Below are 23,018 nucleotides of genomic sequence, written 5' to 3'. Positions count from 1 at the left end.
CCTTGCTGCTGTTGATGTTGTCTAGTACCCCTTCAGTCCCTTAAATTGGCAAAACCTAACATCCAGTCAGCTGGCAAAGAAGAAACATATATAGGGTCCTCCTCTAGTAACATAAAAAACAGCAAAGAAGGATTTGGAGAAGAAAGTAAGTAAAACTAATAACTCATATGTGAGTAATTCTACCATCCTTAGCTGTGGAAACTGATACAGGTAAAATCTGTGTAATGTCACATGTTCATGCTCACAGCCACAAATGATCATTTATTTGCTTTTATTTCTAAATTTGGTTACCCATTATGTCACTCTGCCTTCAAACCATTCACCAAGAAATCATATTGGTGACATGATTCACCTACAACTTTTATTGAGGTATAGACAGAGTATGTAAACTTTAAATGCTCAACTCAATACATTTTTACAAATATATATGCTCATTTAGACACCAGCCAAGACAAGATAAAGTCTATTACCAGTACTCTGGGAGGCTCATTTTGTTCCTAATACATAGTAATCATTTATATTGCAAATATTTCCTTCAAAATCTTCACTTGTTTTTCTCACATATTTAGTGTAACTATAGGAAGTACAAAGAAAAATAATGCATCCATTTGCAATGGAGACTAAGCATGCAAAAACCTGCTTTTAATTTAAAACCTATTTTATTTTTCTTCTACCTTTCTAACGTTATCAGAATATATAAAAATTATTGTGCTACTACTTTCTTTGTGTAAGTTGGCAAAAATCAGCAATTTCTTTCTCATTATCCCATAGGAAAGAAGAATGGAATATTAATAACACATATATCTGCCTCAAATATCCCTCAAGTTTTTGAGAATAAATTACTCTCTACTAATACCAAACTGTCCTCTTAATGTGAAAAGCCTACATATATGCAAAACAAGTAACAACAAATCCTAGCAATAATTTGTTACTAAAGAAGTAACTTACATACATGTAAAAACAAAATTTTAAATATGTAATATATAATTATATATAATATATAATTTGTTTTATTTTTGTTTATTATATATATTTATGTATGATTATATAAGTTATATTTTATATATTTATGTTTAATATATAATATATATTATGTATATACTTTATATTAGATATTTAATATAGTTTATTCAAAATTAGTAGCATTGAACATAGTAACAAATGTGGAATATATTTTTAATATATTATTTTATTACAAGTAGTGAAAGGAAAGTAATACACTAAGTAGGAAAAGCCAGAGTTTTGTCTTATTATATTTTAAGATGACATTTGGATTGAGAACTATTCAAATTTTTCAGTTAAATAAATGTAACCAATTACTCAGTATTAGCTCAGTAATCCAAAGGGCACAAGAAATTGATATGATAAATTGTCCTTATTCCTGTGTAATCTAGATTTCTAAAAACCTATTTTAATATTTTATGTTAAATCATGAAATTTTGAAATTGACTATCATATTGAGGGTTGACACAATCAAATACATAATTATTATTTTTGTCTTCTACTGACTTTCCATAACAAATGAAAAGTCTTTGAACATATGATTAGATTTCATAGCCTGAAGGTGGTGGGTGTTTTTCCAGAATGTTTTCAGATGTTTTTTTTTAAATGCCTGTCTCCACTGGATTTGGTTCAAAGTTTTCTAATGGGAAGCATACTTTAAACAGTCTTGATTCCATGTTTTTAATATGTTATTTTATTTTATTGCTCTTCCCTGAGAGCACTTATAATCAACATATTTTTAAAAGTTTTAAATTGGTAATATTTTGTTGGTTCTTTGTTTCCTATCATAATGGGCTTTCAAAGATTAAGCGAATTTGCAGATTTCCCAAACAAACACATCTGTACAGGACAGTGTGATATCAGAAGGTTCCTGAAATCAAGTAATACAATGTAAATGCTTTCTGCATTACGCATTTAAAACATAGTAACTAAGGAAGATTGCCAATGGGTTTATTTTAGGGAGAAAACCGCTAGTTTGAAATAAAATACAAAGTTTACTACATGACCATATTTTATTCTTAATCCTGTTCTATTTGGGAGTATCCTCTTGCAATTATATACAAGGAAATGATGTCAGAAGCCGACGTATTATTTTCAAGGACAAAGGTTATCACACAGAAGATAAATTTTTCTAGTTCATATGTTCACTCAAATTGTTTTAATGAATTTAACACTTTCATTAAATATACTTGTTTAAAGTGTTTAACAAAATAATGCTGCATTTAAAATTTAGCCACCTTAAGCATAATGCTTGTCTATGCTACTCTCATTTCCTTCATCTTTGGTTGGGAAGGATATTTGGTCACACACACTCCTACACACATAGCTCGGTTATTCACCCTGGTCTCAGGTCTCCTCTTGCCATCTCTCATCTACTTTTTATTATTATTCCAGGTTTCTTCCACTTCCTTTCTTCCTCCCCACCCACTCAACCCAACCACCCACTGAAATCCTGAGTTCTGCTTTTCAGTAGTTTTTCAAAACTTGCACTTTCCCCCATTTCCCTTCAGAAATACTTTTCCGTACCTTATTCCTCCTTAGAGACCATTTGCTTACCTTAGCTCTACAATCATTCTCAAACCTCTACTTATCCTGACAGAGGTTTATACCATTTCCTGCTCTTCCATTTCCCTTTCCATAGCAAAACATTTCTTTGAAAGGTGCAGCCAAGAATCCCAAAAGGCAAAATCGATGAACCAGTGCAGTAAGAGGGCTTCATAATTAAATGCGAAATTTTGCAAAACTATGGTAATACTGAAGTGCATTATGATTAGTGCCCAGCTGATTACATTTTCATTTGTAATGTGGAAGTACTGCCAAGATCTTGAATTTAGCTCATGAATTATAGCATACATTACCTAGGATTCCCTGTTGTAACAGAGCTCTTCTGAATGACCCTTGATAATTGATGTGAAGTCTGATACTGTGTTCAAGTGTCTGTAGTTTCTACCAAGCATGTCATAATAAGAATAATGTAATACAATATATTAAAAAGTAATGCTATAGGTATCACTTCTAAAACATTTTTTTACAAAGTAGATACAAGAGGCATAAAAAATGTACCGCCAGTAATTTCACTTTTCTTCAAAAATGACTTCAGACTTCTTCCATTTGAATTTCAAATTAAACTTCCTATATTAAGATGCATGTGTTATGAAATAAACTTATTCATTTAAAAAATACTTACTGAGTATCTATTACAAACACAGTTCAATATAAATTAGCAATAAATCCTTGATTTGCAACTTACCATGGGCCATGCGATGGAACCAGTAGTAGCCGAAATCAACTCCTAAGAAGGTCAAATACCAAGTCCATAGAGAATCCCAAGGCAAACTAATGAGCCTGTAGTTCTCCCAGATATAAATGTAACTGGTCAGTTCAATGCTTCTGGAAAACAAACTGGAAGAATAACATTCATAAATAGTAAGTATACCACATCTTAGATATAAAATTTTAGAAAACATTTAAAAATTAATGCATTCATATGCAAAAATAAAAATCCCCTTTCCTCTTCGTTTTTCACTGCTCCATCGTGCCTTTTAAAGGACTCAATTTCCTTGGTATCAAAATGCCTCAAAGGATGTTTACTTTTGTTTCATTGGCAACATAGATGTCAGTTATTCACACTCTCAACTGCATGCCATTTAGGATGCCTTTCCTTTCTCGTGTCTCTCAAAATACTTTTCATGTAACCCAAACAACATAAATATAACAAAACTATGACTTATTATCTGTGATTGCTATTTCTAAACTTTATAAGTAACATAATAAGGGTGCTTTCTAAAGGAGGCATAAAAGGTAGGATATTATACATAGCATATTTTTAAAGGAGACTGCATATCGACCACTACATTAAAATATGTTAATCCCATAACATTTGCCTTTAAATTAAAGTTGCTTTGGTCTACGGCCTAAGCACTCTCTTTTCTTTTCTACTCCCTCCTTCCTCTCATACACACACACACACAAACACACATACACACGAACGCTTTTAATGTTTTTAATGTTTTTTAGATGTTTTGCTTAGATTACCAATTGGATTCTCACTGCATTTCAGTTTTCTTGTAGTAATATAAACTACAGCTCTCAAGATATAAGGGAATAATAATCTTCCCCTAGAAATAAAGTATATAGAATAAAAAAGTATATAAAATAATCTTCCAGTAGAAATAAAAAAACATATAAACCTAGTTAAAATAAACAATTGTTTCTAAAATCCAGACATCAGAATATGTATTATCAACTACCAAGCCTCCGTAAATTCTAATTTCAAAAAATTTTCAAAAGATATAGAATATGTTCTCATTTTATAAAGTGTAGTACTTTTTCTTTAAGATTTCTGTGATCAAATTTAAGATCACACTAAAAATTATTCTAAATTTAATTGGATTAACTTTTTCTTCATATTTATCATTAACATTAAAAATTAATTGATCATTCTATTAATAAGGATTCATTTATAAACCATAAACAAGTGAGAAAATTCTTAGATAATCTGATTTTAAATAAAAGTTGAAGAAGCAGTTCAAATTAGTACATTATTAAAATTTGCAATTTTAATAGTATTTCCCTTTACAGAGTGAGATTCTATGAATTAACATGTTACTGAGTCTTTAGGACCTGGGTCTTTAACTTTACTTCTAATTTTAATTACAATATGAGTTTAATTACGATTTAGTAACTTTTAATTGCCTCGTATTTTGAATGCTTTAAGTTATTATTTAATTTGTCATAGAAAACTCTAGGCAACTTCCCAACAACACTAATAAGTAAAAGAAACATCAAATGCCTACACTTTTGGAGAGGACCATACATCATCAGATCTTAAAATCCAATTTTTATTTTGAAATGACTATTGGGTTGTAAATTCACTCCTGTACCTGGAGGACAAGGAAAGACCAAAGAAGAGGCAGACAATGGCAGATTGGCAGGTGGCAGTCTTAATAAGCAAGAGAATTTACATACTAGACTAGTCCTGGGCAGCCTCAAGATGAATAGACCTCTGCACCCATCTGCCAGAATCTTAAAAGTTTATACAGAGGCTTTACTGGGTTCAGTCACATATTCAGTCCAGATGGTCTCAACAACACTTTACCCTCTGAGGACTAGGTCTTGGAAACAGTTGCTAATATGAGAACAGTATGCGAAATGTATTTTCCAAAGACAGGAAAGGGAATGAGGAGACTTCCATTGCTTGGGTTCAGCTTGTGAGTAAACTGGTGGTCACAACCTTTCCATGACCTCCTCCAACAATTATATTTCTAGAAAGATCAGTTCTCTCCCTGAGTGAGTCCTTGACCCAAGGAAACTGCCTACCCAGAACTCCTGTCTCAACCTGGAACATGCCCTGGATACTCCAGAATCCTCTGTCAAAGTGGCTCTGAGCCTTCTTGCAGATCCTGTGTGGGACTTATTCCTGGTCTAGTCCTCCAGAAGGCCAATGGGTACAGGTGGACCAACTCATAGATGTAACAAGGTAGTCAAGAGTGGCTATTTTGGATATGTAGAAAGAGCTGGGACAAGTGGTCTAGGATGCCTACATTATATGTGTAAGGTCCCTCATGAAACAGAACAGTCCAGGGGCCAGATGCTCCCACACTGTTCTGGAACTCTGAGGAGTCCCAAAACTCAAACTTTAAAACTTGTCTTCCAATTTGTTATCCAGGTTATTTTTGTTCATGGCAAATTATGCTTGGAGACTGAAAGTGTCTTTGCCAATAATTTATTTAATTCATGTTCACTGTGGGAATTATAGTGTATAACAATATTTCACAAGCCAAAGCATACTAATGTCCTTTAATAAGCTAAGAAAGAAATAACATACTTAAACCAATGATAGATTAATTATATTATTGTTCACTATTATTACACTAATTACACAAAGGAGAGATGAAAAGAAATAAAGTCCGAATTTAATTGAGGTGAACCCTTGTGTGTGTTGGTTCTGAGAAGACTCAGCATAGCCAATCAGTAGCTAATGTCCAGCTGCCAGGCAAATTGAAAATCTCTTAATGCTACAGCACTATGCTAGCAGAACAAAGGCACTGGTGTTGGTGGCTATGATCTCCTTCATGCGGCCACTGAAGCTTTCATCACTGCCAGCAGAGTAAGCTTGACATAGCAGGAGCTAATATCCCCAAGGTTTTAGGGAGCTACCTAGATCAGAAAAGAACAGTCTTGCCCAGACTGAACTTTCTTGATAAGTCCCCACAAATTTTTGATATTTAAAATTTAAATGTCCATCACGTTAATAAACTCTGTAGTACAACTGATGACATCCTGACATGGCCTCCCCAATGTAAACAAATATGCAGTTAGAGCAAAACAACTTCACTTAAACAATAAATCTGATATAACAAGCAATACACAACATTTATCAAAGTAGGGGGACAGAACAAATATTATTTCAAGGCATGTTAGTGTGGTTCGTAACTTTTATATATTTAGACAAGAGCTTCTTGACAGTGTCATTATTGACATTTGGACAAGGTAATTTTTTTCTGTAGGAGTCTGTCCTGTGGAAACAGTTACTCAAATTATGATATCTTAATATGGTTCCCTATTACTCATTAGTAGAGGGTTAGCCATTGGAAATTCAAGTTTTAGGTAAAAAACGGTGAATAATATAAATTGTACATGGTTAAACCTAATAATTTCTCTACAACAGGGATTTTCAACCTTGACACTACTGCCATTTGAGTCATGTAATTCTCTGTTATGAGGGTCTATCATGTGAATTATAGAATATTTAACAGCATTCCTGGCCTCTATTTACCAGAGACCAGTAGCACAGTCCTCCATCCCAAATGTGATAACAAGACGTCCAAATGTCTCCTGGAAGGGGGGGGCGCAAAACTGCTCCAGCTAATAACCTGAAAAATATGGATCCTGAAAGAAAAATTAAAACCTAGAAAATGCAATAGGAAGTTGAAATAATCTATAACTTCTTACATAAGTTTTAGTACATGTGTCAAAGCAAATCCATCCATGGGTTCATTCCATCATTCAATAAATTCATATTAAAAGCCTACTGAGTGCCAAGCACAGCACAAGACAAGGAGGATACATTGGTGAACAGAAAACATAATCATCTGCCTCATCAATGTACCATTAGTTCAGTATCTTTTTTTATAATTGCTATCTTTCTTGACAGTTCCAGTGACAACTGAAAAAGTATTTAGATACCAAGACTTCAATAAATGAAATAGGGTCCCTGGAAAACTTCTACTCTAAAATGAAAGAGAACCTGCTTGCAATTGAAATACTTTTTATTTCCTGTTCAGGTACCAGGTCTTGAACAGACACCCAATTTATTACTCTGTCAACTTACTTATTAGGGCTGACACAAATCGAACTGAAATATGCCTGACATACTACAGTTAAAGCTTTTTTTTTCACACGTTAGTACAAAGCCAAATTTTCCACAAGGTGAAGGGAAAGAGGGGAGAAGCTGTGGGAGTTAAATTCCCTGTTTTCTTTCAGCAAGATGAATATGATCCTCTTCCATCATAACTGGGAAAAAACAGCCAAGGAGTGCCCACAACTAAAAACAATTCAGCAAAGGGATACACCTGGGAAATGATTATCAAGCTCTGGAAAGCCCTTGATTGCAGGAAATAGCACCTACATTTTCAAAAATGTTCCCACCAGACCTTGAATCATAAACCAAAAACTCCCTTCCCCTTTTTCTTCCTAATTCCTCTGTCCCCTCCCAGCCCCCAGCCCCCACCCCCAGCATATGAATGCACTCTAGAATTCAAACCTCAACTCTCTAAACCCCATCCTGCAGGAAGAGACATATGTAAGACGGATGTATATAGTGAGCTTACTTTATTAGGTGGAGATGGAATACTGGGTAGCATAGGGGCTTTGATAAGCAAATACTAAATGTCTTTTGCTCATTAAGTGGGAGCACAAGACCAAGAGTATGATCTAAATATAAGAAGACATTATAACCCTCCAATAAACAACCTGTATTTATAGAGACTTTCCTCCCATTGTCCTAATTTCTTCATAAATTCCCCCCAAATAGCTATTTTCTCTTGAGTTGGAGGTATGTCCTTTGGTAAACAATTAATTCTTTATGTGTTTTATGAAACATTTTCTCTCAACACTAGAAACTTGTCCTATCAATGTTTAATTACTATAAAATCTGATAAGTTACTAAATTACTTTTCCAGTATTGATCCTGGATCTTAAAAAAGATAATTTAGGATCTTGATATTTTAAAATGATCAGTGAAATAGAATAGATATTATTTGGGGATTGAGAATTCAAAGCTATGTAGTTATGAAATCATCTCAGTTTGAATGTACCCACAATCAATGTTAGAAAGGTAACACTGGTCAGAGAAGAAAAAGAAATAAAAGGCATCCACATTTATAAGGAAGAAGTAAAACTGTCAATATTTGCAGATGACATGATGCTATATATACAGAAAGCGCCAAAGACTTCACCAAAAATCTATTATAATAATTATGAATTCAGTAATTTTAAAGAATACAAATCACTATACAGAAACCCATTGCATTTATGTATACCAATAATAGACTAGAAGAAAGAGAAATTAAGAATACAATCCCTTCTTACAATTATATCAAAAAGAATAACTACCTAGGAATAAATTTAACCAAGGAGGTAAAAGACGTCTACTATGGAAACTATAAGATATTGAAAGAAATCAAAGATGATACAAATAAATGGAAAGCTATTCCATGCTCATGGATTGGAAGACTATTGTTAAAATGTCCATACTACCCAAAGCAATCTACATATTCACTGTAATCTTATCAAAATACCAATGAAATTTTTCATAGAACTAGCATAAACAATCCTAAAACTTGCATGGAACCATGAAAGACTGTGAATACCCCAAGCAATCTTGAGAAAGAACAATGCTAAAGATATCATTCTCTCTGATTTCAAACTATATTACAAAGCCATAGTAAGTAAAACAGTACGGTACTGGCACAAGAATAGACACACAGATCAATGGACTAGAGAGTGCCCAGAAATAAACCCATGCTTATATGGTCAACCAATCTATGATAAAGGATACAAGAATATACAATGAGGAAAAGGCAGTTTCTTCAATAAATGGTGTTGGGAAAACTGGACAGTGACATGCAAAAGAACTAAACTGGACCATACACAAAAATAAACTCAAAATGAATTTAAGACCTAAATGTAACACTTGAAACCATAAAACTCCTAAAAGAAAACACAGGAAATAAACTCTTAGCCATTGGAATTCACATTTTTTTCCTGGATACATCTTCTAGGCAAGAGAGACAAAAGCAAAATAAACAAGTGGGACTACATCAAACCAAAAGTTTCTGCAAAGTGAAGGAAACCACTGCAGCAAAAAGGCAACCCACTGAATGGGAGACTATATTTGCAAATGATATATCTGATAAGGCGTTAAGGTCTAAAATATATAAAGAACTCATTAAACTCAACACCAAAAAAAGAAAAAAGAATCTGATTAAAAAATGGGCAGATGACTTGAACAGACATTTTTCCAAAGATGACATACAAATGGCCAACAGACACATGAAAGATGTTCAATATTACTATCATGAGGGAAATGCAAATCAAAACTACAATGAGATATCACCTTACGCCAGCCAGAAGGGCTAATTTTAACAAAACAAGATATAATAAATATTGCTAGGTATGTAGAGAAAAGGAACCCACGTGCACTTTTGTTGGGAAAGTAAACTGGTACAGCCACTGTGGAAAACAATGTGGAGGCTCCTCACAAAATTAAAAATAGAAATACCATATGACTCAGTAATTCTACTTCTGGGTATTTACCCAAAGGAAACAAAAAATAATAATTTGAAAAGATATATGCATCCTTTTGTTTACTGAAGCATTACTTAAAATAGCCAAGATATGGAAGCAACCTAAGTGTCAATACACACACACACACACACACACACACACACACACACACACACACACACATTATGTATATAATATATACATGTATGTATAAAAATATATATACATATATATAATGGACTATTACTAGGCCATAAAAGGAAATGAAATGTTACTTGCCATTTTTGACAACATGGATGTATCTGGAGTGTTATCATGCTAAATGAAAGAAATCTGACAAATATCGTATGATTTCCCTTGTATGTGGAATATAAAAAAAATAAGGCAAATGAATAAACAAAACAGACTCATAAATAGAGAACAAAGCGGTGGTTGCGATAGGGGCAAGGGGTAGGGGCTATGGGCAAACTGAGTGAAGGGGATAAAGAGGTACAAACTTGCAATTATAAAGTAAGTAAGTTACAGGGATGAAAGTATGGCATAGGGTATATAGTCTGTTGGAGAGGAAGATACTTCTCCTACTCCTTGAGATACTTCTAGCTGGTCAAAGAATCAAAGATTCTGAAACAGACTGACCCAAGGAGAAAGGTATAGGGGTCTGAGACTTCAAAGGAAAAGGGATTCACAGGAATATGAAGAGTAAACGTTTGGCAAACAAAATACTTGATGAGCAACACAGAAACAATGGGGCACAGAGAGAAATTTTAACAGATTTTGTCACAGTCCTTCCCATTTATCACCCCTAGTTTACATTATAATATAGCTTCTATAGTGCTCTCTCTCCTCCTGGAGCAGTTCCCCCACCTAAATTCTTTTCATACAGTTTTGTGTGTGTGTGTGTTGGGGGTGATGTATCAAAGTATCCTAATGAGTCTTTTAGGACATGATGGCCATTGATTATTTCAGCTCAAAATAATCTGCATGCCAAAGTAGCGCATCCTGGGGTGGTTTGCCTTTGGTCCCTACAAGTCATAAAATAATAACTTTGTATGATAACATATGGTAACTACACCTATTGTGGACAGCATTTCAAAATGTATATAATTTTGAAGCACTGTTGTATACCTGAAACTAATATATACTTTTGTATATAAATTATACTTCAATAAAAAACATTAAGTAAAAAAGACAAATCATCATAATTGGGATTAAAATCTTGATTTGTATAATTATTATCATTTGTCTTTGTAAGGAGAGAGATGAAGTCTGCAGAGCTCATCGTTGTACCGTCAGAACTGGCACAGTGCCTGGACACGGCATCTGCACAATACCATTAATTGAAACAAAAAAGAAAGAAAAGAAAGGTAGTGTTGGACATGTCTTTCACTCTTCAAGTATCTCAGGGCTAATTTAAGATATGAGAGCATTAGGCTGAATGGACCCTAAAATTATCTAGCTCTCAAGTATTCTCACTACTCATTAATCAAGCAAGAGAAACTTGATACAATGCTCTCACTGTAAACTGTTAAAATTTCAAAGCAACTTTCATAGTACTCAGTACTCACAAATATCTGCCAACTTATACTGTTTCATAACTGTTACTAGAGCTTTTTTTTTTTAAACCCAGTGTTTTTTTTTTATATTCATCACAGGTTGAAATGATACTTTGGATATGTTTAGATATATTGGGTTACATAAAACATACTACTAAAATTCACTTCACCTGTAGTCTTTTTCCTTTTCTTTTTAATGTGGAACCAGAAAATGTTACATCATGTGTGTATTGTCTAATTTGCCAGATGATGCAAGATTGAAAAAAATTAGACATTTTTATTTTTATAATCTCATCTTATAAATCAGAAAATAAACCAGCATTTAAATGAGACCATTTTAAATATCCTTACAAGTGTCAGAAATTTATAAATAATTAAATATATTTTGATTACATTCATTGGTTTTTCTGGGGAATTTTGTTATTTATTTATTTCAAAAATCTCTTAAACCTAGTTCAGGAACTTGCACCATCTATTTGTAAAGCTACTGCCACTTTTGCTCCACCTAGTGGAATACTGATTTTTGCTCAGTAATAACAAAATACATAATACAATCTCTACCATCTGTAGTCAGATAAAATTTATACTGTTATTTCTTACTATGAAATGATACTACATTTATGAATGAAACATTTGATAATCTTTTTACAACCACAAAACCATAGACTTTTATAAACAAAATGTGGTAGATTTGGAAGAAGTAAGTTTGCTACATTCTTTTCATTGTAAGAAGTTAATTCAAGTAATTCAATTACTCTATTGAATAAGCATAAGGAAGCTTGCATCATTAGGGAAGGTTAGTGTAACAGCAATATCTAAAGTTACACAATTAATAACAAAGTCTATTTATAAGGTTTCTAAGATAAAAGTCAAGAGGAAATAAGGAATTGTCCCTAGCACATATAATTAACAATCCAGCAAGTTTTTTATTTACTTTTTTCATATGGAGTTTTATTTTAATAATTTCTTAAGTTGATAAAGTACATTAATACTACTAATGAAATATTATTAACATTACATAAATTAATTTATCTGTTACTCTGAACAATGAATAACTGTTTACTAAAGTAGTCATCCAAAATGACGGGTACTCATTTCTCGGAAGTCTGATGTTGCCAAAGGCAGTATTGCCTCTGATACCAAACTCTAACATAAAAACCTAATAGACAACTTTTCTTTATTCTCCAGTCCCACCCCAAAGGAGTCAAAAGTATTGCAAAGAAGTTTAATTTCCTCCTGTTTAATATTTTTTTTATGAATTGAAACTTTGTCAGGAATGGAAAATTCCACGGCAGTCAAGGCCAGTAAAACCATGCATATGTATGGCTGAGCACTGCAGAGCTAGTTCCATAGTAAAAATTGGCAGTGACCCATATGTATTAAAAGTGGAGTGTCCTCAACTTATTTGAAAATTGACCTACTTAAATTATGCCTCCAACCTATTGCAATTTGATTTATAATCTGCTGTTTCGACAAAATAAATGAACCCATTAAAAACAAACTTACTGTAGATATTTATATCGGGAATAAAATAAAATGTCTCTGGGGAGGATGCAATTTATGGGAGCAGAAACATTGGAAGGAAGTAACAAACTGTGGTCTAGGTTTTCTAATGAAGAATTGGAAATTGAGTTCTGCTTAAGAAGAAAAAAAAAGATGTGATTATTTTTCACTCATTAGCATTTAAGTCAGTAGCAGGATATTTCACAAGTTTGCTAGATTTTTAAATAATATATTTTGTTAAGTTTAATTTCTATAGTCACGTATGAAAGTAATTGATAGAAAGGCAGATTTATCTGCATATGGTACACTACATTTAACTATGATAAACACAAATATCTGTAACTTCAGGACTAGACTTGGACTAGGAAGTCTGCCCAGTGGATTCAAGAAGAGTGAAACAGATGCAGGCCTGCCCAGAACCTGGTTCTTAGGACAGAGAAACTTGTGTTACACATCATACTCTGTCCAAAAGGCTTGTAAACAAGATACAATCTTGTTGATGATTAATATTTTCCCTGACATAAGGATTTGAAAGATACACTATCTTTTCTACCAATATGATAAGAATGCTACTAATCTTCAAGATACCTCAAATTATATGTAATAATGAAATGGAGATCCTCAAATAAAAACTGTTTTTCCTCAAAGTCTGCATCCAGCATTTCCATTACATAAATGGCAAAGTGGAAAAACATGTTCAAAGTTTCACTTTGATTTCCACAGCTTCTTTTTTCAGAGGCCACATATCTATTTGGAATTATTATCCAAAGTATAATTCCTCATGAACAGATTAATGAATGGTATCCTACCACTTCTCTTGCAACCAGGTATGTTTAGGTTGTGGCAAACACTCTTGTTGCTGGTGTAGAAAATGAAATCAATCCCTCAGAGAGAATGCGATCAATACCGTGTTAATCTAACCTTCAGCTGTAATGATTTGCACAAGGATTCTCCTTGGTACTGTGGCTTCAACTAAATATTATTTTAAGAATTTGTTAAATCCCCTTTCTTGTCTTTTGCCAAAAGGGTACTGAGTGGAATAGATCCTGAGGATCAGCTGTCCTCTGCTTATATTGTGTGTATGTTTTCTTTTTTTAACAGCAACAAAATAAATGAAAATATTTTAAAATTTTACTTTTAGATTATTTCCTTTCCTGAGACTTTTTAGATAAGAGGCTTTGAAAGACAAAATCCTTTGCAAAACTTGCAAAATTATCCACATTTCATAATTTAGAATTGCTGTCCACACCTTCAACAACAAAAAAGAAACAATTTTCTGTTCTCATTCAAAATAGAACTATGGAAAAAACACTCTCCAAATTCACGTTCACAACCTTTCACCTTTCTTTTAAAGGGCACCAGCGTGAACAGCTTGTGTTAGCTTAAGGAGTGCTTGGAGTAAGGGGATGTGAAGGAAAAGAACTGCATGTCCCATCCCTAAAGGACTGGCTTGTTTGGATTTGGGGGATTTTTCTCTTTTTCTTTCTCTTTCCATCTCCCTTAGGCTTTTGGAGTTTGTTTTCAGCAAAAATATATATTTGATTCTCATGTATCCTGTTCTAACTCTGTACCTTTTTTTATCACACTGCTGAGCAGAAATCAAGCACTAAGGATGCAGTTTATATTTCTACTAGTTACAATGTTATGATGAGGGAACAATCTAATTTTACTTGTGACCAAAGTAAAGTGTGAATAAGTAAAAGGAATTCTTACGCATTCATTCAATTCGATGAGTCCCTGAGTTCTTAATTATTCATTCCAACTCAACAAAACATGTGATCCATAATTGTGCCTGCAGAGCACATCAGCTATCATTATTTTTACAGTTCATCAATTGTCCATTTCCATAATCCTATACACTTAACTTTCTCTACATGAACTATAGTAATCAACTAGGTATTTTTCAATATCCAAATCTATATAACCCTCGAGTATGCTAAATGTATTTCTTGTTCAATTCTGTTCAGGGAAGACATGAAATACAGGAAATTATGTATGAATATAAATTCTTATTTAGGGCATTCTGAGAATTAACTACAAATAACTTGAGATATTATTCTCTGATTCTGACAGCATTGTGAAAACATAAGAGTCATTTTCCAGTCATTATAATTATGATTATGATAATTACTATTACTTTATACCTATTAACCTATCTTTTTCATAGTGATATTTATGAAAGAAGTACTACTTTTAGGTTTACTTCCTATCTAAACAATTTTATGCAATTACATGGAGTTATTTTATCTTTTCTCAGACATTTTTTTAAGTTTGTATTTCATTTGAAAAAAATCTACTTTGGTTTCCCACTGGATAGTTCATAGAAATATTCCAAAGCAATGAACACTGGTCAGAAGAAAAGCTCTTAGAACAGTAAAGGAAATAATGGGTGGGAAGCAGAATGAGAACATCATCACCATCACTCCAGACACAGGAGTTCAAACTATGAAGAAACGAACCCCTCTTGCTCTCAAGCTGCATGCTAACTCGGAGGAAGGGCTGGGAGGAAAACAGGTGAGCCACATGACAATTCTATGTCTGGGATAAGAACAAGATTTCAGGGGGCCACAGTGAAGCAATGACTAAAGTTGGTTTGAAGAACAGGTAACATATGTTGAAAAGTGTTATTCTTCAAGAGAACCATGGCTTAGACTTAAGAAATGAATCAGAGTTGGCCACATGGCTGGTTTTCCAAGTAGAGGGAAGCAAATGTGACACATGGGCAATGACAAGTAGTAGCATATGGAAGGAACAAATACTGCAAAGGAATGTGAGGCGATCAGTAGCAAGGCTGACTAGACAAAGGACCCTATAGATCAGGAAAGGAATTCAGACATAGGCCTCAGGTAGTGCAGAACCTGTGAAGAACTCAGCTGCAAATGAGGTAGGTCTAGAGACAGGGATACCACTTATGAGACCACTGTAGTAATCCAGAGCTTTATGTGACTTTGACAAGGGATCGTGTGCACCCCAGATGCCTACAGCATGTGAATTCACCTGAAGCAACATTACTTTTCCCATAGTTAACTAGACTATAACTCAGCGCTCCAACTAGGGGAAGGCAAGTGAACTTGCCTTGGGCTCAAAGTTTAAGAAGGCACTCATAAACTCAGTAATCAAGATAAATAATATTTAGAGTAATGTTTTTAAAAACAAATGCAAAAAAAATTCATGATGAACAAGATATGAAAAACTTGAATTCTTTGGGGATATGAGTGAAAACAGACTAATTCCCCATTTAAATGGGTTCCTTTTTTATCTTCTTTGGAGAAGTTCAGTTTTTTCATTCAGTGTTGCTAAACAACTAACTCACCTTGGAAGCCGAGACAGAACACCAGCTGATACTGACGTTAATGCATCATCCAAACGGCCTGGCAGCTTCCCTTTTTGAATCCAGCTGACAACGAGTTCAAGAAGCATCAAGGAAATGAAAAATGGAGTTGCCTGGAAAAGAAATTGTAGAAAAGAGATGCTTTCCTTCCACATTTCCTGATTAGTCGTTCTGGAAGTAGGAGGTCCAGAGTGACATTTGACAGAAGAAGAAGGTATATACTTTTGCGAGAGGATCATTTCCTCCCAGCAGGCAAAGAAATATGATTATTTCAGACATACACTAAACAGGTGCTCATATTCTATTATCCAGTTTGGAAATGAAATCTAAACATAGATGTAGTGATGATAATTTTGCAAAAAAATAAGATTAGGAGGGATGTATTTCAAAAAATACAGTTTAAAATAAGTGCAATAATCAGAAATCTATTATCTATATGACTAAGACCCACTTTAAAAGGCTCTCCTTAAGGATGCATATGATTCTACTTCTTCGTATTAGAATTATAGGATGACAAAACTGAAACTACAGGAACAAAAGAATTTTCTTCTGAGTTTCAGAGAATGAGGTCACTTAAATATTTGTTTTAAACATCATCCAAGTTTTATACATTTAGCTTTATTTGTGTTTTATATCAAAGATTTTTTAGGGTCTACTACTGATAAATATTGGACTAAGCTTGGTGTGATAATATGAAAAATTCTGATTTATGATTATTGTAATACCACATTATTTTCCTTAAAAAATAAGAAAAGAGTAATACCAAATCATGAAAAAGTTAAAGGTTTCATTGATCTGGAAGCTGGTCATAAGTTTTGCAGATTTCTAAACTGAACTCCCAAGAACATATTCGTAGATGTCACTTTTTGTTTTTTTCTGTTTTTGGTCTGAACTAGTGAGTTCTGTAGGAATAACTTTGACAGGGTGGGGAACTTCAGTATTCAAGTTCTAATTCTGGATATTTCCACTTCCAATCATAGCCAGGAACTCTGAAGTGAAAAGTGCCTCTGAACATTTCAGAGTTTCAAAGAAAACTTGGTTCAAGTTCAAACTTAGGAAGTCAGAGTTGGATTCAGTCAGCTATGTATCCATTCTGCAGAGCTATTCTACCAAATTAAGAGGAAAAACTTTCCTGGGAGGTGGTTTGCCCTTTAAAAACAAAATTGTTCAAGGTTTACTGATGTCATTGAACTCAACATTGAGTTTCTAACTGCTGCATTTAGAATGCCATTGCATCCAGGAAAACTTATTAAAGTGTTACTCGCATTCTGGAGTGACATATCAAGGGAAAGGAGTTTAACAGGAGAAAATGGCTATGGATATTGTACAGAAATCCAATTCAAGCAGAAATTCTCCTTTTGTTCCATGCCTTTATGAAAGTGAATTTTTTTTATTTATATCTAATAATTTGAAGAATGGAAGTGGACAGAACCCCAGGATGTATTTAACTTACTTTCTATTATGAAAAAAACAAGAGTAGCCTCTTCCCAGATAGTCTCACCTTTTTTACATAATCAGGCACCTCTTCCATGGTTTGGAATATTGTTTCATTGGGCTTCATCACGTAAAACATCATGCGAATTCCCTGCCAAACGGAAACGTCCTGCTGGGCTTTTGGGTCCTCCATCTCTGCCTCTGTCTGATTCCCAGCTGGAGAATGTCTGAGATTCAGTGGTTGAAGCCAGAGGCTGAGCAGAAGATGAGATGTGCTGCACAGAACAAGCCCTTTGTCAGAGCACAGCTAGAAACAGAACTCCAGAGAGCACAGTCACAGCAGATTCTGCTTAGACAGGAAAACACAGGCATCAAGAAGGAGTTCAAAGTTCAGTGGGCACTGTCCCAGAAACTGGGGTGTGGGGAGGGAAAGTGGAGGAATCATGCCCAAATCAAAGATAAACAGTGGAGTTTGACTGTAGGTGGAGCAACTTATCATTACAAAATGAAAAGCTGACAAACAAACAAAAACCCACATGATACCACCTTAGAAAGGGGAGGAGGAAGTGTGGTAACAAGTAAAAGTTCACTCTGAAAAAGTAGGTGGAAATTCAAGACTCAAAACACATGAGGAAATGAATTTCTTCTCTCCCTTCTGAAGCTCACATTGTGTTCAAGTCTGCCATCTCCCTGCGGAGCTGTATTTCCTGACAGGACAGGGTGCTCCAATCTCAGTAAGAATAGCTTAAAAATCAATAAGCACAGAAGATGTTACACTGGTTATTGCCTATGTACTTCTAGATCTGTATCCTGTTCTGAATGTTTGCGAACCAGTTTAGGGCATTTGCCTTATTACATGACCATGACCTACATCTTCTAATGGACTCTCTATTCCCATTTATATTCATTTTGACACTTAGGTGAACTCTGAGAGAAAAGCTGCCAAGATGTTTCTGCAAGACCTTCTCTCTGTTTTCTAGGAGGAGCACAAGTCATTTGTGCCTTTTAGGTAAACTAGATGGCACTTAATTGATTGCATCGCCAGTAGATGACTGGAGCTTTCCCAAATAACCTCAGCCTTTCACCTAGAATTGCTGTGATGATCCTTTAGTTATCAATTCACCTTTACATATGTTTATGGAGAGTTCATTGAATTGTTAATAAGTGATTATTTTAGGCAAAAATAGACCCTATAAACAATAAGTAAATTACTACTCAGAGATACTATTAACATTTGGTCTATATGCTATTACTATACTATGCAAAATTGTGCAATAAAAACTACAGTTTATGAGAAAAATGGGATTAGGGTGCAAAACTTAAAAACATCGTAATGACCCATAAAGAGAAAAAAATTACAAGCTAACAAAAATTGTAGTACACTTTTGCACTTGCATGTTACATAGATAAGAAATGCATAAATACTATAATAAATACGTACTTCATCTTATAAAATACCTGATGTTTGTTTGTGGAAGTAGGCATTTTTGAGTTGCATATTACTTACTAAGTTATTGTGGAGTATTGGAAAGACTTACCTGAAATCAGAATGACAGTTGTAAAACCAGATAGGGATAGGTGAACTGAGCACACTGGTAGATATTTAAGACATGTGTTTACGGGTGCATTTTGTGTATTCCTAAGCCTTTCACATCACACAAAAGCACAGAGGGCAGACTCAAGTTATTTCCTAATATATCAAACCCTGTTGGAACAAACTTGCATTTTCAAAATATTGCTCAACTTTCTGTACTTTTAAACAGTTCCCATTACAAATAAATTCATATGGACATACTTACTTAATAAAAGTCATATTAGGCACAGTGCTTTATTACCTGCTTTAAAATTTTTTGAAATTATAAATTATAATGCATTGTTGGGAAAAAAAAACAAACAGCACAACAGCATATAAAGTAAAATGTAGCAGCAGACCTCCCCTCAACATGCACGCATATCCCTTTCTTCAACTTCACGACAACAACTACTCCCAGTGGGCATTTTTCCTACAAAGGTTTACTTTTTATTATCATTATTATTACACCATGTGAAATACATTCAAATATACACATTTTTTTTCTTTGCAATGGACCATATTAAACATAAGATATAGCAACTTTTCTTCTTGGAGTCAACAACTTAGCAGGAACATTTTTCCATTAAGTATATGGTTACAAAGCATTTTTTTTTTTCCTGGCTATAGAGGTGTATGCATGTATGCCAAGCAGGCATACAGAATCACTTTAAGTATTTAAAGTAGCTGAACTTAAACAAAAAAAATTAAAGAAATGATGGAAGAGGTGAAAAGTCAAGTGGGAACAAAGAAGCACTAGAGAGGTTAATATCAACAGGAAGCCGGTATTAACCAGCTATAGGGACAAAGAAAGAAGTTGTATTGTGTTAATAGAACTCAAGGGCTGAGTCACCCAGGATAGTTAGAACCATGACGGGCCTTGTCTGACAGAAGTGTGGGCCATTGCACAGACTCAAGAAATAATACCAAAGGCAGAGAGGCACTGGAAAAAAAGTACTATGGCTGCTCCTTTTTTCCTGCTAACCAGTCCCCCAGGAAACTTCCCACTGAATTTATCATTATAAATTCTGGTAACTTGAAGAGGAATTTCTCATTTATGAATTTTATTTTTCAAAATTTCAACCTTTTTTGTCACATTTCAGCTAATGGATCTGTTTAAACTCATTTTAACTAAGTCAAAAGCCCGTTGAGGAGGAGCCTAGGAAAAGAAATCTGCCAAGGTCAGCCCCTGGAGATACACGGCAGGGAAGAAGAAGGAGAGGAATGGATCTGAGGAAAACGTCAACCATGGACCAGCACACTTTCATGACTTAGTTAACTTTCTCCATTGTTGGGCAATGTAGTGCAGGGCTCATGTTTTACCTGATAAATTTAATCAAACAATTAATATCACAGTATAATAGTTTGTATATTTGTATACATTTTTGCATTAAATAGCTTCCTAGCAATGGAATTATACTGTTGAAGGGTACGAAAAATGTATAGTTCAGTAGCTCTTGCCAAATTCACCTCCAAAACTGCCTTTCACTTTGCTAACACTGACTACTCTCAATCTTTTACAGTTTTTAGTCAATTGATTGGTGAAAAATGACATATTGTTTTAATTTGCATTTTACTATTGACTTTGAAAATATTTTCAATACATTTATTAGCCATTTGTTTTTCTTTGTGTGTGATTTATTTTTTAATATATATCACATGTGATTTTACTATATCTTTATTGATTTATAGGCTATTTGTATTCTATACATGTATATATTTCATAGATGTGGCAAATGTTTTCTCTGTATTGTTATTTTAACTTTGCTATATATATATGCTGTCATATAGCAATTGTAAGTTGCTTTGTGCTATTATCTTTTATTACTTCTGCTGGTGGGTCTTGCTTATGAATATTTTCCTTACCAGAATTCTATGAAAATAATCTCGTGTGTTTTCTTTTAGAATGTTTACAGGATATTTCAGTTGTTCCTTTGGCCATCTGGAGTTTAGTTTTGTTTATGGTAAAAAGTCATTATTTCATGTTTTATCCTCCAGTTGGGCACCTATCTGCCCTAGATGAATTAGTTCTTCTCATACTATTCATTCAATACTTTTCACACTATTCTACGTATCTGAACTGTTTCCAAGCTCTCCACTCACTTCCACTGAAGTCTGTGTCTGTTCTTATACTAGTATCATGTTGTCTTAATAACTGTACTATCATTATAAATTCTGGGAACTTGTAGAGGAATTTCTCATTTATGAATTTCATTTTTCAAAATTTCAACCTATTTTGTCACATATCAGCTAATGGATCTGTTTAAACTTGAAAGAATTCTATTGGCATTTTAAATGGAATTTCATTAAATTTATGGCTTTGGAAGAAGTGACATCACAGGCACTCAATAAACTTGTCTGGAACAAATGAACATATATGCTACAATCATTTAAATTTAGTTCTGTATTTAAATGATGCCAATGCTCACTACAAATCCTGTATTCCTTATCCTCTTCACTATGAATTTTTTTGTACTAATTTAGATTGCAAGGTTTCCTTTCATTTTTCTTTTGTTTCTCAGAAGTTTACATACAATTGTGTAGCTTATTATACTTTTCTTCCCTATAAGTGTGAGGAATAACTTGGCTGAATATAAAATCTCTGGTTAAATATTGATCTCCCCAAAATTCAACAAAGACAAAACACTTTGGCTGGAAATCTCAGATGAAGCCAAGGTGTACAGAACAGAGGGCTTTAGGCATATACCTGAACCAGAAGGAGGAAGCCCCAAATGGTGCCAGATACCTTTCTGTCCAAACATCTCCATCAGATCTCTATCCAAAATTTCCTAGTCAATGTAGCCCTACTGGCAGTCCCTTCTCTTCATCTAATTGAAGTAGAAATGCTTGGGAAGAGTCTGATATGAGTGGGAAGCATTCCATGAGAATGTGAGACATGCAAACCTGCTACTAAGTGCTCTCATTCGCAAATAAATCAGCCTAAAAAGACATCAGAAGCTTTTTGTATGGAAAAGACATAAAAACAACTGATTAGGAGCCTCTACTAATACTGATAACTGTCCTTACAAGAAAGAGAAATCACAGTAACTTGAACAGGGAAAGTTTAATATAAAGAATTGTCCACTATATCAGGGAATTGGAGTAATGAGGGAATGACCAACAAAAATGAAGGGAACTCTAAAGATTATAGGAATAGCAGATGAAAGGAGGAGCCACTATACCCAAGGCTAGACCAAAGAACTTGCTGGAAATTGTGTTGGAAGTCATCAACAGGACATAATTGTGGTTTACTCTGGAGCTGATCCTGGGCAATCAGAGGCTCCTTACCCTTACCCTTATCCTTGAAATGAACATTCTGCCCAGTGTACCCACAGCTGGAACCATGTTCAAGGATGCAGCTTTCAGACCATACAGACTGGATATATGACTGAGAACCTGCATATAAGCTTTAAGATTCTAGTGGGCAAGCACAAAGACTTACTCATTATGTGGCTGCCCAAGACAAGCCTCATGTGTAAGTTCCCTTGCTTTTTAAAACTCACCTACCAATCTAGAATGGTCTGCCACTTTCTTGGTCTCCTCCTGCCCTCATACAGGGGCCAGTTTCAGATTTCACTGGGGAAGCTTCTGAGGTTTCAAGCCACAAATCAGCCAACTAGATGGCTGAGAAATTTATTCACCAGGAATATCTCACTGGATGTACTTCCCCATGAGACCATCTGAGTGGGTGAAGCTGCCAGCTGCCCAGCGTTGCAGGAGTCGGGCACTGGAGAATCCCCTGGAGCTGCAGGACACTTCCAAGTGAGCAAACGAGAACCAAAGAGGAAAACCTCTTCCTTCAACAATCAGTGACCAAGGTCTACTCCTGACAAGG

The 23,018-nt window shown here is 34.4% G+C and overlaps 1 protein-coding gene across 2 annotated transcripts in view; it reads right to left on the bottom strand.

The window, feature by feature from the left end:
• Positions 1-23,018, bottom strand: part of AGMO (alkylglycerol monooxygenase) — a 390,540-nt gene that overhangs the window by 323,944 nt on the left and 43,578 nt on the right. For both annotated transcript variants that reach the window (XM_037019894.2, XM_037019895.2), the window contains 3 exons: positions 17,681-17,888; positions 16,162-16,292; positions 3,254-3,405 (listed from right to left, as the gene is read on the bottom strand). In XM_037019894.2, coding sequence (XP_036875789.2) covers positions 3,254-3,405; positions 16,162-16,292; positions 17,681-17,888 — 491 coding nt within the window. The remainder of the gene's footprint in view (positions 1-3,253; positions 3,406-16,161; positions 16,293-17,680; positions 17,889-23,018) is intronic.

Source organism: Manis javanica, chromosome 6, assembly GCF_040802235.1.
Source record: "Manis javanica isolate MJ-LG chromosome 6, MJ_LKY, whole genome shotgun sequence".
NCBI lineage: Eukaryota > Metazoa > Chordata > Mammalia > Pholidota > Manidae > Manis > Manis javanica.
Note: the sequence above shows the minus strand (reverse complement) of the source record. Positions and strands in the feature narration are given on the sequence as shown.